The 18,648-nt window shown below is 33.1% G+C and overlaps 3 protein-coding genes across 3 annotated transcripts; all 3 read right to left on the reverse strand.

Annotated features, from left to right (window-relative positions):
• Nucleotides 1-1,574: 1,574 nt before the first annotated feature.
• Tsp_05301 (putative transmembrane and TPR repeat-containing protein 2) lies at nucleotides 1,575-6,703 on the reverse strand. The gene is made up of 7 exons (XM_003371577.1): nucleotides 6,600-6,703; nucleotides 6,284-6,457; nucleotides 5,794-6,229; nucleotides 3,545-4,748; nucleotides 3,280-3,341; nucleotides 2,306-2,502; nucleotides 1,575-1,890 (listed from the first exon to the last, which is right to left on the reverse strand). The coding sequence occupies exons 1-7, from the start codon at nucleotides 6,701-6,703 to the stop codon at nucleotides 1,575-1,577; spliced, it is 2,493 nt and encodes an 830-aa protein (XP_003371625.1).
• Nucleotides 6,704-8,020: 1,317 nt separating this feature from the next.
• Nucleotides 8,021-13,895, reverse strand: Tsp_05300 (vacuolar proton pump subunit D 1). Its single transcript, XM_003371578.1, has 13 exons — nucleotides 13,766-13,895; nucleotides 13,455-13,626; nucleotides 12,995-13,223; nucleotides 11,853-12,029; nucleotides 11,476-11,633; nucleotides 10,555-10,589; nucleotides 10,346-10,501; nucleotides 9,893-10,162; nucleotides 9,321-9,432; nucleotides 8,812-9,168; nucleotides 8,615-8,756; nucleotides 8,422-8,527; nucleotides 8,021-8,361 (listed from the first exon to the last, which is right to left on the reverse strand). Exons 1-13 carry the CDS (start codon nucleotides 13,893-13,895, stop codon nucleotides 8,021-8,023), a joined length of 2,385 nt encoding a protein of 794 aa, XP_003371626.1.
• A 1,032-nt stretch (nucleotides 13,896-14,927) lies between these two features.
• Nucleotides 14,928-17,487, reverse strand: Tsp_05299 (multicatalytic endopeptidase). Its single transcript, XM_003371579.1, has 9 exons — nucleotides 17,389-17,487; nucleotides 16,178-16,210; nucleotides 16,067-16,109; nucleotides 15,786-15,948; nucleotides 15,633-15,722; nucleotides 15,500-15,588; nucleotides 15,315-15,445; nucleotides 15,123-15,243; nucleotides 14,928-15,082 (listed from the first exon to the last, which is right to left on the reverse strand). The coding sequence occupies exons 1-9, from the start codon at nucleotides 17,485-17,487 to the stop codon at nucleotides 14,928-14,930; spliced, it is 924 nt and encodes a 307-aa protein (XP_003371627.1).
• Between the last annotated feature and the right edge of the window lie 1,161 nt (nucleotides 17,488-18,648).

Consider the following 18,648-nt stretch of genomic DNA (forward strand, 5'->3'; position numbering starts at 1 on the left):
AAATTCAAAAATGACCTTGACATTCAAACTCCAGTCAAAATATAAACTATCTGACAAGAAACGCCATAACAAAACAAAATTCACTTAGACAAAACACACCTACGTATTTCTGAAAATTTTCTTAATTCACGAAACCAAGAAGCTCAAATGAAGCTAATTTTATGTGAACAATTTACAGGCAAATGCTTGTTTATGGTCAATTGAAAGTGCATGTTAGCTACTGTAAAGGTGATTTTCAAAACATCATATTTTAATAATAGATGAACAATGCGTACAGAGTGTGTTTAATCAAACTTAATTGTAATGAAATATAGCGTTTATTAAATCACCTATCATCTCAGGTTGAGAACTCTTCATGGAGAATGTATTGAGAAATTATGCTCAATATCGATTCTCAACTGCATTGTTAAGTGATGAGGACTTAAAATTTTTAAAACAGCCACTTACTGCTAAATGCGCCGTTTTCTCATTGTTCATGTTCATTGTATTTGGATGTTCATTGAAAAATTATTTTTCAGAAATTATTCCAAAAAATAATAATGAATAAAAAGCGAAAATAGTGTTTGGATTCAATGTTTGCCTTCAGTCAATTTTCCAATCAAAACGCTGAGCTACCATCCACGGACGGCCTCAAACTGAAATGATTTCTATTATGTCAACAAAGCCAACGACCTCGCATGCAAATTTTTATTTTGTTCATTTCTGCTGATAAATATGGCTACTGTACATTTTTCATTGCTTGGCAAAAAGAAATGCAGGTTTTGGGCGAAATCTGTCCAGTCGTTGTGAAATAATGGGCTTCTAAAGTCGGCACTTTGCTTATCTCAATAAATAGGTAAGCGAGGCACTTGATTTGGGATATCTCGAGAACTATGGAACTAGGAACGGTGTGGATATGTCTGTTGTACTTCTCTATTCATTTCCGATCGATTGATGTCCATAAAGTCCATTTTTGGATTCCAAAGCTTTTCTCAAAAATTGCAAATTTCATGGGCTACAGACTTGTTTTTTTTTTGAAAAACGGCAAAAACCTTTTTTCGAAATTCGCTCTTTTTATGCTTGTTAGGCATTCGCATTGATTAAAAATAATTTTATGCAAAGTTTGGGCGAAATCTATCCAGTAGTTGTAAAATAAATGGCTTCTAAAGTTGGCACGTTGCCCATATTAATACATAGGTAAGTTTTCCACTTTTTTCGGGATATCTTGAGAAATACGCAACTGGGAACGTCGGGAATACGTTTCTTGTACTTCACTAATCATTTCCGATCGACTGATACGAATAAAGTCAATTTTTAGAGACTAAGGCGCGTTCTTAAACAAAGCCCTAATGCTTCATGGTCTCACTGCATGCTTCGTAGAGAAGCATCATTATTTTGAAACTATATCAGACGATTTAAAAAACACTGCCGTGAAAATTATCAACTTTATTAAGAATGAGCCGTTACAGTCTCGTTCAATCACTTCACAAAAGCTTTAGTTACAGTTATTATGGAAAGAAGCGGTTTCGTTTTTCCTCACACTGTTCACCTATCTGTTGGCCTCGTATCATTATGAGCCACAATTTCAACGTTCACTACACGATTGAAATTTCAAATAACATCAGCAATTGCTTATCAATTATTTTTGAAAGTAAATGCTTTCCAATTTTTTCAAATTTTCCAACACAATCATATCGTCCGGTTTCAACTGAAGCGCTAACAGATATTCTTCTTTGGCATTTTTGTATTTTCCATTCATATGCAAAATAGCACCATAATTTGAATGAGCAGAACTCGACTAAAAAATCAACGTTCATCAATTTAGCATGAAAATTCCAATTATTTACCATTGGTTCAATCTCCACTGCTCGTTTGTACAAACGCTCCGCTTCGGTCGTGTTGTCATTTTTTCTGTAATAAATTGTGTTCAGTATTTATTTTGAAAATTAGCATATTTGAAATGGTGCACTTTATAAATCGACCAAATTTTACAACATTGTGCAATAAAAGGAAATTTTCAAACAGAATTTTAACGTTTCAATGCTTAGAAACAACGACGGTAAATACAGATTTGCTTTCGCATGTGCAACAATTACGAACAAAATATTAACACTAACAATATGATGTATCAGTATTTATTTGTTTTACGAACAGATTTTGCAATTTTACAAGCATATGTACAACATGCATGTACATAGCATGTGTGCGTGTGTGCCTATATACATATATACATACATGCGTACAGATAGCCATTTATATATATATGTATGTATGGTGTCATATTGTTTATCCTAAGCAAATTCTTTGTTTTTGTCATGTTGCTTACCTTTGAGCAGTGGCCAGTGCAAATACAAGGCCGAAATTATGAGGCTCTAATTTCAAAGCTTTTACAAATGTTTCAATTGCCAATTCCAGATTGCCCGTATCAAGATAAAAATGACCCAGATGTTCAAGAGCCTGGACAGACTCAATTTGCAAGCGAGTTGCCAATTCAAATTTTTCACGTGCTTCAATAATGTGACCCTAAAGAAAATGCATTTACATCATATCATATGCCAATTAATTTTACAACAGACAAAATTGAACACACATGTTTCCACAAGAAATGGCCATAAGCGAGATAAGCTGGGATGTGATTCGCTTTTGAAATAATTGACTGCTGAAAATACTTTTCTGCTGCTTCAGTTTGTCCAATTTTAGCATAAGAATCAGCTAATAAATAAATAAATATATATATATATATATATATTTGGGTATTCATATAAATGATAATGACAAAATTCGTTAATAGTTCATTCGTTTGTATAATTACGCTGTGCATTACACGTTACAAAAAACTGCATATGTTGCAAAACTTATTGCATTACACTTTCTCTAAATTATTAAACATGTTTATTAATTTAATAAATCTTGTCCAAAGCCACATTAATAAGTACAATAAATCATATTAACAGAGCACAGCAAAAAATGTTGAATATTTACCGAGCATGTTGTACAGCGCATGAGGAGCATAGTGGGCATTTATCCTGTTCAAGGCTTCATGATAAATTTGTATAGCTTCGTCGTGCTTGTTTTCATCAGCCAGCAGTCGTCCAAGACTGTACAAGCATGAAATCTGAGCATGTTCATGGCTCACTGGATCTCTCATACTGTTGCTCTTTAATTTTGAACAATGCAACAAATGCTAAATAAACAAAATTGAAAAACTAAAACAAAAAGTTTGTAAAAAAAATTCAAATTCATATGTTTTTTTTCATAACTACGAATTATTAAGCTGAAAAAAATATGGATCAAACTTACTTGTTTGGCTTCTTCTGTTCTTCCCATTTCTCCAAGAACAATGCCAAAATTCAGGTAGGCCACTGAAATAAAGTTCTCATCATTTCTTGCAAACTGATTTATTTTTACCAAATCAATCTTTTCAATAACGACTAATCAAACCTGGCAATGTCACAACTGCATTGACTACATTATCTGATTATAGTTTTGCTTATTTTTGCGCACATTTTTTCGACAGAAGCGTAATATATATATATATATGAGACAAAATTTAAATGGAACTTACAAGCAAACCAGGGTCTTCGTTGAATTGAATTTCTGTAAGCATTTAAAGCTTCGCTAAGGCGACCCGCATTTTGCAAAAATAATCCATAATTGTACCAAGTATCGGACGTATCTGATTTTTGATCCAGTGCAATTTTGTACAGTTGTTCCGCTTTTTCAAGCGTTCCTTCTCGAGCGTAGACGTTTGCAAGATTTGCCAACGCTTTAGCGGGACATACTGACACTCCAGATAAATACAGACTCTTTTCGTCCATCCAGTCCATATTCCTGAGCCAACTTCTGACGGCCAAACTGACCAATGAAATGCACAACAGCAAATGAACAGAGCAAAATATGGCACGATTTTCACGTCTGGCAATTTTCAAAAGTTTGCAAGCGCCGACTGCTATTAAACAGCAAAATCCAACACTGGGCAAATAGAGAACTCTTTCGGCGACAACAAAACCAACGTAAAAGAACAAATTTGACGCCGGAATGAACGTAACGACCATCCAAAGCAAAGCAAGAAAAGCCATCTCTGAAGACTGATCTTTCGAAACGGTGCTTTCAAGCTTCAGTGGCTGACCTTTGAACTTGGCTCGAAATTTTGGTACTGTTTGCTGCCAATCGTTGGCGTACAGTCTGGTGATTGTTGTGGTGCAGCAGTTCGACTTTTCTCGACTTCCACTGTTCCAACGTGCTACGGATATATTGTTGTTTTCCTTTGCCAGGGCGTGGCCGTTTAAGCAACAGTCCACTAGTGCATCGTCACTGTCGTTGCTGTTGTTGTTCTTGTACATATCAATGAAACGTTTCGTTCGAGGTGTGTACGGTGAACATGGAAGTGGAGTGTACAACTTTCCGACCGGAGTTGATTCTTCTCGTCCAATGATAAAACGATAAAGCTGAAAACCGAGACCAGCCAAAGCCAAATATCCCAAACAGGCCACAAATATCCTACTGTCCGTAATGGATTCGACCAGTGGTATGGAATTCATCGACCAGTCGAAACTGAGAACCGTCGGACAGAGAGCGAGTTTCAAATTGAATATGGGCAAAAAAAGAAATGTCAATATTCGGATCAAACGATTCGAGCAGTGTGAAGCGGGATTGTCGAAAGAAGAAAAAGCGGGCGATTGGAAATTCATCACCCATAATCTGAAGAATAGCACGAAAGCAGCGCCAACAATCAACATCCACAAGCAAACTGCGTCCAATTCGTTCTTCTAAATCGAACAGAGAAATTAATATTTTACAAAAAAAAAATAAATTTTCAATTTTCAGTGAAACACTCGAGCATTGACTGTTAATAGTATTCGACGAAATTGAAAAATATTTTATATATAAAATCATCCAACTGAATAATTAAATTGGTCGCAAGAGAAAAAATTTTTGCATCAACTTCGAAATAACATCACAAATGCCTAACTTTTTCTCATCATCTAAACTTTATCGTTTCTCAGTGGATAAATTTTTGTTCAAATTCTCTCCAAAGTATAGTATTAAATATTGTTTCGTTGAAAAAATTTCAATAAAATTATCTTTGGTGAGAAAAGTTGAAAATATGCCCTCGTATTTCTCATTTGATTAACTGGTGAACAATACAACAATAGTAAATATATTCAATGCAAGGTTAAAGTCGATAGGAAAATCCATCGCCTATAGTACAGCTTTGACGAGCACATTGAGAAAATGACTTGCAACAAAACTGTCTCGCGGGGTCATCTTATCTATTAATTCTGTCAACTGAAACGTATAAATCAGACGGCATTATAACATGCAAAATAATGCCACTGATAATATTTGCCGACATTGTGCAGAAGTAAATCAGCAGCGAATCGAATGTGTAAAATGGAATTTGTATTATAAAAAAGTGTTTAAAAAAAAGAAAACTCATTTTATAAATTGCGCAAAAATCGAAATGAAATTATTTTCACATTTGGAAAGTCTTCAAATGTTGGGATCAATCACTGCAGGATAAAAATAAATGTGATCAATTTGCTTTGCTAATAGAGTTAATTCTCTACCCAAATCTCTTGAGAGGCAAGTTCTCCTCAGTGAATTATTATTATTTTCTCTCATTCATCTGAAACAAACCACTGTCGATTGTATTCAATTGATTTCTTTTTCTTTTCTCCAACTCAGTCAATTTCAAAATCGAAGATCGAATCAATCGACGATTAATTGAATTAAAAAGAAGCGACTTTTTGAGCCAAGCCAGTTGTGTGAATTGTGGATAAAACGTAAAACATCCATCAATTAGCTGCTTACCGATTTTTTGTGCCTTGCACGTCGTCTTTGTACTTTTGGGCAAATCCACAGACTGAATTGGACCCTTTGAACAATCAACAATTCGTACAGTATGCAAACGCCCAGCACGGACAAGCCGTGCTCTTTGGCCAGTGTAGCCATACTGGACAAACAAATTGTCCCCAATGAGGCGAACCAACAGCCAAATTGGCTGCCGTTGTTCAATCGACGCAGTTCGACCGTTTTCAAATAAGCCATCAACGCCAACAAGCAGAACAAAGTGGCAAGCAAATCCGCCCTGCCCACGACGCCGGCAACCGATTCCGTGTGAATAGGTGCCACGCTGAAAAGCACCGACGTCATGGACGATATTTCCAACTGGCCAACAGTGCTGTGGACGACAACAAAAACAGCGCTCGTTACCATTCCATGGATAAGAACATTGAAAAGATGATAACTGAAAAAAATGTTAATCGGATCAAATTGTAAATTTAATGAATTATTTAATTACCCGAAAGGATTCAATCCACCGAGGGCAAAATTCACACGGAACGAAGCAACAGTTAGCGGACGGTACGATTTATGCGAACCAGAATGCGACAATGGAGTACCCCAAAAGTCGTCGACTAGAATTTGTTTCCAAGGAGTTTCAGGTCTCAAATCCATATTACTTTTTATGGCCCTGCTAAAATACGTTTCTTCATTAAACATCACGTTCACTGTCGAGAATAACATAATAATAATAATTTTATTTTTTGCTTTTTCACAAATATTCTCATCAAATAATTATTAAACAAAAGAAAAATCAACGTATCTGTTGAACATACGTATCATCGTAGACGAAATCTGCAAACAAAGTGTTCCACCGAATTAGCATAGCGAACGTTGAGCAAGCGATGCAAATGAAACGAACAACCCACGGTCGAGTCATTGTTGAATTGATTAATTAATTTAGATTGTGATGAAATCTGAAATTTCAATCTGATGAAATAGAATAAACAAACAAACAAAAAATAAAGCATCTCTCTCACATTGCTGAAGTTGACTGCAGATATATTGTGTGTGTATAGCAGTTATATATATGTATATACTTCGTGAATGAATTCGAGGAAAATTTGAATTGAGATAGAAGAAAATCAATACAACTTTGACGGCGAAACAGGACGCAGAAACGGACAAATCAGTGGAAAATTATTTCAGCTTCGGCCGGCTTAAAATATATAACTCTGGTCGCATTCAAAAACGACACAGCCTTCATCAAGAGACGAACAAATGGACTAATCATTTATTTGCCAACCAGTTGGAGTAGCAGAGGTCAAGCGACGACAACGACGACAAGCAGCATAGCTTTATTCTGTTCTTGGGAAAAAAAAGACAAGAAATCAGCTATGCAGCAAAAAGCCGCCGGTATGCAGACCAAAAATCCAACATTAACCTCGTGACCCCCCTCCCGCAAAACTGTACCGTCCGACTGTCATGTTCAATGACAATGGATATCATCGAAGCGACAAATTCACAACACCACCACCACCAACCAATAATTGAAAAATATTAATAGAACAATCTCATCTTTCTTTGAATAATATTATGAAATAAAAATTTACGCTTTCTTATTTTCAAATTCAACCTACTAAAATGCTTCAATTTCATGCATGCTAAACTTAAAAAATTGCAAAAATTGATAAGAACATTATTCCAATCGATGTACAACACTTGGTGATTAATTGTTATCAATTTTCTTTTCTGAAATCATCTTTATCACAAACAAACAAACAAACGTCAATGAACTTAATTTCCATTTTACCCATATACAAATAATGTGCGTACTGTAGTTCTCATTTGATATAACTTTTTTTGAAAAACATGAAAAAATAAAAATAAAAAATATATATGAACATATTTTTAAAACAAACTGAACAAATTATAAATAATTAATGTTTCACAATAAATAATAAAAATTGAAAAAAAAATTCATACGAAACTTACTGAAACGGTGTGTTTTGGATTGTATCTTTTTAAAAGTTTTATTCAATTTCTTTATATATTAAATGTTTCTGCGATGCATGCTTAAAGATGAATCAAGTACAGGCAATTTTCACGCTTCTTTCTGATCATCAATCAGAGTATATGGGCATCATTATTGTAACAAAACGAAACGAAACGATCAGACCGACCACATGCACACAATCTTCATTCATCAACTGTTCCTCGTTTTGGATGTGTATGAACGAGCTCGTGATTGTTGCTTTCATTGTACTGATGATTGCTGCTTTTGCACCTTGCCACGAGCTCTGCGCTTCTTTGGAACATCCTTCTTATCATAAATATCTTGCTTCCAGTTTGGGTCGTGCTTGACACGATCCTTCCTTTCAGGAAGTCGAATCGTGCACTTCATGAAACGGTTCCAAATTTTCAATGGAGAAAATTCTACATATTTCAGAGAATCGAAATAGGACGAATTGTCCACAAGATCCATCGCAGCGTCGGAAGGAAGCAATTTGAAGCGAACATTCAAACCTTTCATCAGATGAAAAAATTTCACTGCTTCACATTCATTCGTAATTACAGTAAACGACAGTCCACTTCTACCTGCAAATCAAATATCGACGTCTATTTTTAAATAATTATCAATGACAAATCGACAATTACCAAAACGTCCAGCACGTCCAGCGCGATGCAAATAATCAGTACCGTATTTCGGAACATCAAGGTTCACCACCATGTTCAACATTGGCAAATCCACCCCACGCGACAACTGAATTTAAATAGATTGAATTCAAATGTCTCATTTGCACACAACATTCAATCTTGTTTTTATTTTAGAAAAAAAAAGTAAACTCACCAAATCACTGGACACTAAAATTCGACTTTCGATACTTCTCATCTGTTCGATCACTTTCAGTCGTTCTTGAGGTTCAATATCGCGCGAAATGTACCTAACTGACCAAAGACGTGAATCGAGCTCCTGAGCAATGGTCATCAAGCTGAAAGCCAATACACAAATTAAAACCCAGCACTGGGCAAAAAAATACTGCTTACAGTTCATTGTTATTATAAAAAACAACCGCTTGATTGAAGCTGAAGTGAGAAAATAGCCATTGCACAGCTTCGATCTTCAATTCAAAATTGTTCGTCGTGTTCTTCACGTTGCAGACGGCAATCATTGCAAAATGTTTGATATCTGGGAAGGAAGAGGGGAAAAAATTAAAATATGCCAAAAAATGACAATAATCGACAAAACACGTGAAAAGAAAATTAGTACTTTCGAAATCATCACTGATACTGATGAAAGTTGGATTTCGCATGTAACGCTTCAACATTTCACAAAAAGCGTGCGGGTATGTGGCCGACGTCACCACTACTTGCTTGCTTGCAGAAAGATGATTGAAAAGTACGCTACAATGCAAAACAACATCATAATTGCAACAATTCTATGAAATGCAAACTAAATGTGAAATCCATTTACTGAACAAAAAAATTAAATTGAAAAACTATAAAATTTTTGCCAAATGGATAGGAAATTAAAAACAAACAAACATCTAGCTCACTTCAGTGTTGGCTGAAAAGTGCCATTCATCAGCCGATCGGCTTCATCGAACACCAGCATCCGTACTCTTTCCACACTGATAGCATTGAGCTTCACCAAATGGCATAATCGACCTTTGAAAAATACACGAATAAAATATACAAATTATCACAAAACAAAAAATATATTAACTTTAACGATTAGAATTCACAATACTAGTAGAAAATTCACAAATGCAAACAGATAATTTTCTCTAACTAAAAGTTATAAAATAAATATAATGCGCTTGAGGAAAAAATAGAATACTGTCTTTATTTGCATTACATCTGCGAATTTACCTTCCAACAAACTTACTGTAAAACTACATCCCCAAAAATTAATTATTCAAATGAAGTAGATTTTTTATCGTAAAATTACCATTAATCAAGCCACATTTAAATTTTATCAAAATTACTCAATCACAGAAGCCGTACAGATTACATTTACAACGAAACAAAATTGTCGTGAATTCAAAAAATTAATGAACGATAACGTCACCATGAATCACACAGCACACGGAATGTCGATAATCAATAGAAAAAAGTGAACACAAACCCGGTGTGCCAACCACAATTTGACATCTCTTCAGTTCATCTTTATCCAAAAGCAGGCTTCGAAATTTGCCAGAAAAAAATTGACACTTCAAGTGTTCGTCAAAGTGCGCAATTTGGTCAATAACGTGTTGAATTTGAATGGCAATTTCACAAGTAGGAGTGACAATGATAACTTGGACACCACTGTCCGCTTCTTTACGAACCATATGAACAGCCAAAATGGAAAACACGCAAGTTTTACCAGTGCCTGATTTCGATTGCACAATCATATCTACAATTATACGTTACAAAAATAATACAAATTTCAACTCGTTTCAACATCCAAGTACATACACATCTGATACTGTATTATTGCATATAAACAAAAATGATGCATTTATTTCATTTGTGCTTCATTAATCAATTATTAATTTATTTATGCATGCAGGGAGGACAAAATAGAAAATCAACGAACCATGACCAGCAAAACCAACAGGAATTGCTTTCGCTTGAATTGGTGATGGAGCAAAGAACTTCATTCGAGTTAGTCCTTTCAAAAACGGCTCACGAACACCCAACTCACTGAAAGTGGTCTGCGACAATTTGCTTTTATTCACAGTATCCAAAGTACCTGGAAAAAAGTCACTTTCAACACTGCAAACATCAACTACTGCACGAAATTACTTTCATCTGCGATGCTCGCTTGGCAATCCGACGGCCTGTAAAAATAATTTTCATAATCACTAAAAATCAAAAAAGAAAAAAGAAACGAAAAATTATACCCTTTTTCATACTTCATTATTTTTGATACAATGATCGAACATAGAAAAACAACTAAAATGAAAATTATAAATAACTGAAACTTCCAAGAAAAAATATCAATAAATGGCATTTGTTAAATTGTAAAACAGAAGAATTTTTTTTTCATTTTCCATCATACTTCACTGCAAATAAATTATAAAGTGAAATTTTCAGCCGAAAGTTTTCACACCGTATTGACAAACTATCTAATACAGAATAAGAATATTCAAGTACTATTTCATGTTCCAAAAACAACTTTAGAAAATATATTCCAAATGATGAAAACAAATCATTCAGACGATTAATTTATTATAATTTTCAGTCATTGAAATTGCACGTTGGTATTTTAAGCAAAAATTGACAATTTAATTTTTCATAATTTTTCCAACTGTAACATCCAAACGTGAATGCACTAGTTGAAATTTTTCTTTTCACTCGTTGAACCGGCAATCATTTACAAATAATCAACATACGTAAAGATTAAAAATCACATCACACTTTATATACGTTTTGTAAAAATGGAATATTTTTTCAAGGAATATGCTTCAAGATGACAATTACATCCAATGACAATATGACGGACTGAAAATTTTCCAAAGCACAATAAAAATCATCATCACAGATCAGACTAGATTTGACTAGACTACACTAGACTGAGGTCGAGCATTCTGAATGTAGAGGGAAAAAACAAAAAAAGAAATCAACACGCATCACAATTCATCCGATTAACATCAACACCAAAACAACAGTTGCTTGCAATTGACGAGAAACAGGGATAATTTTTGCAATGGAACTTTTGCTCACACAATCGGTATGTAATTATCGATTTTGGCGCGATGACGTTGCGCAATGCATTCGGCAATCCAAATAATATTGCGCATTTCTTGTTCTTTCAATTTCAAATATGAATAAAATACACCAAAATGAAACTGCTGCATGAACGCTTTCACATTCAGCTTCACCTAAGATACACGAAAAAAAAGAACAATATATGCTAAACTGTTAGTAAAAAATGTTCATAATTTTGCATCAACAAACTTCGTGTTCAAAAAATTTATCTTCCAAAGTTTTATCATTCGGATTGTTACCGGCTCCATCAAACAGGGTCTTATATTCCTAAAATGAAACAACACTTCAACCGTTTGACAACAATGGTGGTGATAGTGGTGGATGATTCTTACCATGTAACATTCACAAATTTGTCTAACTTGATCATATTCATCAGCACGAGCCAAATGCGCCAGTCCGTCTGGATAAAGTTTGCCACATTTCGGATACAACTTTTCACGATCATCTTTCGACAATTCCGTATCAAACGAATTTATCGTAATAATGATCGCTCGACGATCCGCTTCGAACTAAGCAATTTAATTGTTTAACAATAAATTAACAAACAAACAATTGCATACTGCCAAAATTTCGCGCATCACTTCCGCTGTCGTACCACCTAATTTGCAACAGAATTTGTAAAAGTCCTCCAAATACGCCTAAAACGGAGAACCATTACAACAATTGAAATTATACATCTTTTCCACTTATAATCAATCTCTTTTTAAAACTATTAATGTACAGTACTAATAACATGAAATATTACCACAAGTTTAAAATATTTTTCAAAATTAATATACAATTTCCTCAAAAGAATTTCTCTCCCGAATGATATATTTGCATTATATTAATGATTTGTTAAAAATTTGTTTATCATATCAAAAAAAATTCAAATTACAATTTTTGACACACTGCTGATTAGTGAATACAGTATGTTTTACGTTGCAATCATCTATTCAATATCAGATTTTCAATGCATAACATATTTGGAATAACATTAAAAAATTGGGCAATTTTACAATGCAAAAAAAGACATTTCATATCCAAATTATTTCCCAACAGCAACAGTAAACTGCATAAACAATTAATTTAGTGTATTTGTGTCGTGACTGCTTTTTTTTAACCTATTCCCATTTCCCGATGCATTATATTTAAATCAAGTAAATGCAGTCAAATACAAGTGCATGTAAATAAATAACTAGAATATGTATTCAATGTTAGCCAATAGCTAGAACAGAAATCAATTGCAAACTAGTTCACATTTCACAACAACAAAACTGGAAGGAAATTCTACAGCTAAATACATCATTTCAACTGTACTACACAATTTTACAAAGCATCACAGCATAATTTTGAAAAATGATCAGCCCAATATTTATTGAAAACCTTTTTGAAATAAAACTACCGGCAATTGATGAAGTGGAAACAAATATTTAATATTAAAAAAAATTAATAGTATTATTACCTTGAAAAGTGTATTTCGAATAATTTCAACGTTCATCTCGTCCAAATCTTGCTCTGAGATGCAATCCACAAAATAAGGTGCAAGCGGAGTGTCAACGAGAACGGCATTGTAAAGTTCGGCAGGAGTTGATGCAATGTGAATAGCTTCCATTTGTTCAAACGATCCCAGAGGATGGCATTTTGAAATCAATTCGGCAATAGGTCGCTGATGAAGAGTGCCAGTGATCAACAACACTATGTTATCAATCATATACGAATACCTAAACAATATTCATGAACCACAACTGCACGTACACTAGGCAACATTATCTATCAAAGCATTGCTTTGGCAAATTTTATTTAAATCGCGCAAAGTGATCGCATTAATTTAAAAATTATATTTACAGACGATAACTATATTTCCTTTGAACTCTGCTTCTTAAAATTTGTGAAAAATAGCCTTCAAGCAGACGTTCATCGATCATCACAAAAATCAATAACAAAACACGTACGAAATGTAATCAAGAAACGTTGATAAGGGAACCAAACTGTTGTTACGAAAATGCTGAAATTCAGCAACCACTTTTTCTTTCAATTTTTCTTCGATTACATTCACAGTTATGGGCCCAGGTTCATTTGCCAAAAACTGTCCATAATCGGTTGATTGCAGATGTAATTTCAAATCTAAAAAATAACCACAATTAAAATTTATAAAAAAAAACAATTTATTACAATTTTATTATTATTATTATTAATTAATAAAGAACTCAGCAGAAAAACTATTTCACTGGAAGCGAATGGACAACAAATTAAAATATTTTACCTTCCAGTGTATCACACTGTACTAAATTTGTGTAGTCACTTGGAGACAAAATACCACCTCTGAAACCTCTCACCAAACCTTCAAGGTAACCGTGATCAATATTAAATGTCAGTTCATCTAGGGCAACCATAATGCCAAATTATGATAACAGCTGCATAATATCTGTCCGTCAGGGCTACAGTAATGAGTAAATAAAGTAAATAAAAGTATTAATCATGTTATTATCACATTGCTTACTCGTTTTACTCATAAAAATTTTATGTATTATAATTTAAAGTAAATTTTTATGCAAAAAATATAATTAAAACTTTATTTTATATAATTTGTAAAATTCTCTAAAAATATTTTACAAGACTAACTTGTAAACATTTACAGTATGTATCAAACAATTACACTGTTGACATTTCCATAAATTACCGTTTTAATAGATGGAATTAATTTATCATGGGCAAATTTTTAGCAAATTAACAATATTAAATAATTATAATACTTAACTGTTCTAAATATTTTTCATCTAATTTTCCCCTGTTTCGTGAAAAATTATTGGCTGAATGAATGACACAGAGTCACAAAATTGCAATATTATAATCATTTATAAATAAGAAATACAAATATTAAAGATAATTTTTAAAATCTGACGAAACAAACGACCATAACTAGCACAGTATTGTTTTCAGAACGTGCATCTTCCCTAGTGTATATTTCATTCACCAGAATTTAACGAATACCTTGACAATTAACACAGCAGTGCAGAGAAATAGACATTACTGATGGTGATGGCTATTTCGGAAGTTTCATTAGTATACAGTATGTCAAGCTGTTTAATTTGCTAATTAGATTTTTTGTTACTTAGTAAAATTCCAACGTGTGAAACTTGATGTCTCGTCTCGCTAATTACATGGCATTATTTTTTATTCATTTTAGCAATTACCACTTCTCAATAAGGCTGTAATGTTCTTCATAAATTCAAAGTATAAAGATGATCCGCCAGAATAATCACATTTTGGAGTTTAGAATTTGCTTTACACAGATGCACATGAGTTTTCATTTGGCCGTTATTTCAATCTTTCCATTTTATTACCACACTTGACAGACCGAACAATAAGATTAAGAAAATGTTTAATATTTTTCTGTTACTCATTTCCAAAAGCAGTAATCAATTTCACATTCGCTTGCTAACTTCTTGTCCCAAAGATTCATCCTCGTTAACACCACTCTTCTCTATCATTTCTGTTATTTCACTTTTGGTCAAAACGTGAACCTCAGTTTTACCATTGACACGACACAACGTTGCTACTTCCACTGCAAAATGTAAAACTGAAATATTCAATAATTTGCTTTTACAATAACTATTTACTTCTTTCACATGTCAGCTTCGCTTCCAATGATCTACACATCACTTTCATGGCCAAATTCTTGATTGAATCCAAAGTCGCTGTTTCATAGTCGTAATCTTGTTGCAAAAATGGTATTGCGGCCTATGAAATAAATAAGAATTAAATGGAAGCGAACATTTATGGTGAAATTAAAAATTAACACTGCAACTAACCTGACTGTTATTTCCAATACAAGATGCTTTCCATCCCGTGTAATTTCCACTTGGATCAGATTGATACAACTGATAGCCAAAATGTGTGTCCCAACCGCCGTACAAAATGCTCACACCGAATGGTCGCTTTCCTAAATAAAATACTAATTTAATAAATTTCAAACTGAAAAATAAATTTCTTCAACCTCCGTATTGAGTGTACGCTTGCTTATAATCGCACATTCCGCTCACCAAAAACTCCACCGGAATAGATTCTCCATACTGAACACTGTATCTAAAACAGACAGTTGAAAATTTTGAAAGATGTTTGAAAAATACTCTTGTGCATACTTTTGGGCTTGTTGACGAAGCATAGCCACAAGAACATTCGCATCTGCAGTAATACCAGCAACACTGCAAATTATGTCGCTAAATCAAAAAAAAAAACTAAATCAAACTTTCCGGTAAATAAGAAAATTTATCCCTGCATACCTGTTCAAACGGTATATTTTTTCTTGCGCAGCTTCATCGTCCAACAATTTGTTTGTAATACGATTTTCCGCCACCATAATAATGCCTTCTTTGCTTATCAAACTCAAACAAGTGCCAGCATGATTAATCGCTTCCATAGCATATTCCACTTGATATAAACGACCTAAAATGTTTTCTCCAAATATACAGCAATTCAACATTGCGAAAAATGAAAATCAAAAATTAAAAGTAATCTAAACAATCTATTCAAGAACTTTATTTTTTTATACAATACTATTTACCTTCTGGAGAAAAAATGGTTGTTCTTGAATCATAACGTCTAGCCTAAAAAATCATTTATTTTAAACCACATAAATGTAAATGTAAATGAAAAAAGTATTTTACCATTTTACCAAGCTTTTTCTATCTTTATAACGAGAGACAAACTAAATTAATGAAAAACATTAGTTAACTGTGAAAAATTATAAAATAGTATACCGATTCTCTCATGGGAGAATATAAATAATGCACATCATTCGAAAATAAATATCAAGTTGTTATCAAGAATAAAGCAACACAAAGTAATGTTTAGAATTAAGATTTAAGATGATTTCAAAAATAATAAAAAAAGAATCTAAACAAACATAAACAATAAATATCAAAAACGAATAATTAATACTCTGATGCACATTTGCATAATAATCTATGCAAAATATTTAAAAATTCGGAGTAATATTTTGTAAAGTGAATATAAATCATAAAACACAATAAAAAGTAACAAATAAATTCACTCAATTTGAATTTTTCAAAATAGACTAAGAATTCAAGATGTGTGACTTCACTTTCATTACAGTAAGTAAAAGTAAGAAAGCAAGTACAATTTATGAAGCTTGAAATGGAACTGTAATATTGATTTAATTTTAAAAAATACATTTTGCGCAATATAATGAATTATTTAATTTTAAATTATATTTATTTTATTAAAATTATACTGTTTGCATTTATCTAATTTATTTTGTGTAATTATAAAATTACACTTTTACCTTCACGTTTATTTTTGCAATTGCTCACAATTTGAATGAAAAATCCATTTAAGAATTGCAGTTTAAAGACACTGACATTCATTTATTTATGAAAAAGCTTACTGACGACATTAACGATAGTAAAACTACCACTACTAATAATAACAATTAATTTCCATAAATGTGGTGTTATTCTACTTTGAAGGTTATATATGTACAATTCACTTTCAGTTTGTTTAAATTAGTCAAAACTGTCATCTATTTTCTTTTAATCACTCATTGTCAGATAACTTGCAAAAATCAAATGATAAGATAACATTATTATTGAATAACAATAATAGCCTCGTTTTATTTAACAAATAATGCTATCCAAAAGTGCAATAGTTTCAGTTTATTTTATTAAATTTAAAAAAGTACCAATTTAAATGCAAAATTTACATTTTCTTTCGATTATTATTTAAATATTTATTTAGTTGTACATATATACATTTATGTACATCATGTAAACTTTTGAAAGAATGCAAAGGAAAATGTTATTGAAATTTAATTTTACATCTTTTCAGCAAATGAAAAATGAAATTATTGCAAGAATGTTCATTAACAATTGAATTGACATAACTACACGTCAAGAATAATGGTACGACCATTGAAATATTGTTTACATTAAGCTGAGCTGAAAGCAAATAGAATTGAATTGTCATTTTTAAATTCGATATAAGTTCCATTTGTAGTAATGTAATTTGTATTTTTGTAATATTTTGTGATTGATGGAACGTTTGATCAGCAACAACTAGAGTAATAAATGTTGGCATTTGGTAGATGGAAACAATCGTCGAGAATGTGAATAGATAGAAGATATTCATGCAAATGATTTCTAGATAATGGGGATAAGCATAAAATCAACGTCGATTAAGCGCTAATGAAAACCGGTCGGCCGGAAATTGGTGTCAAGAGGGTCAAGTGATCAGGAGGCGGCCCTTCTTTTCCAAAATGGTCAATTGTTCACCAGATAGCGCAGCTGCTTTTTCGACTATAGATCAAGCCCAGAAGTGACCATTGTTCACCTGTGAACTTTCACACCTGCATTGTGAGAACCGCTGTGGAATCACGGTCAGCAGTTTCTCACTCAAGCTTGCTCACGATACGCATTCTCTCTCTCTTTCTCTCTCTGCCTTACTGCAAAGTATCCGTTTAAACTACACGTGGAAAATAAGCCAGAAATTTTGGCTGAAAAAATCCAGTTCGCATCAAAGTCTATGTGTTGCAGCTTATGCAGGTAAGATATTTTCCACACAAAAACAATATCATATTAAAATTTCAATTAATAAAAAAATGCAAATATTAAATTTCATATCACAAACAATTTGCTGTTAGTTAGGAGAGTGAAAAGGAAATGAATTGGATTACAAATTTTTTTTTAATAATGGATTTTCAAAATCAACAATTTCCTCAGTGCCGATCCGAGAATTTTAGTGGTAGTAGATTTGTGAAAAATGAAATTTTACACTCAGCATACTGCTGGGAAATGAAATGAAGGGCTTTGCTTTGATTGCATGTGAAATTGTAGCTGCTTGGCTTTTCAATTGATCCACCACAACCATCATCATCATCATTCTTCTGACCTTTGCTGAATTGCAAATAGACTGTGGATATTTTGGCCTTGTACCGCAGCTGTTTTCCGTCTTCTTGGCGCCACTGTTGCAAAGCCGTGCAAACTGAGAATCTGCTGACCATTGTCATTTTGGCTTTAGCTTGGCATAGTGGTTAGACATGAATGGACTTTTCTTTTACAATCGAGCAGGTCAGTTAAACAAGCAACTGCTTCTTTCTCAAAGAATTCCACTAACAAATTGGTAAAGAAT

Source organism: Trichinella spiralis, assembly GCF_000181795.1.
Source record: "Trichinella spiralis strain ISS 195 chromosome Unknown Scfld9, whole genome shotgun sequence".
Taxonomy (NCBI): domain Eukaryota; kingdom Metazoa; phylum Nematoda; class Enoplea; order Trichinellida; family Trichinellidae; genus Trichinella; species Trichinella spiralis.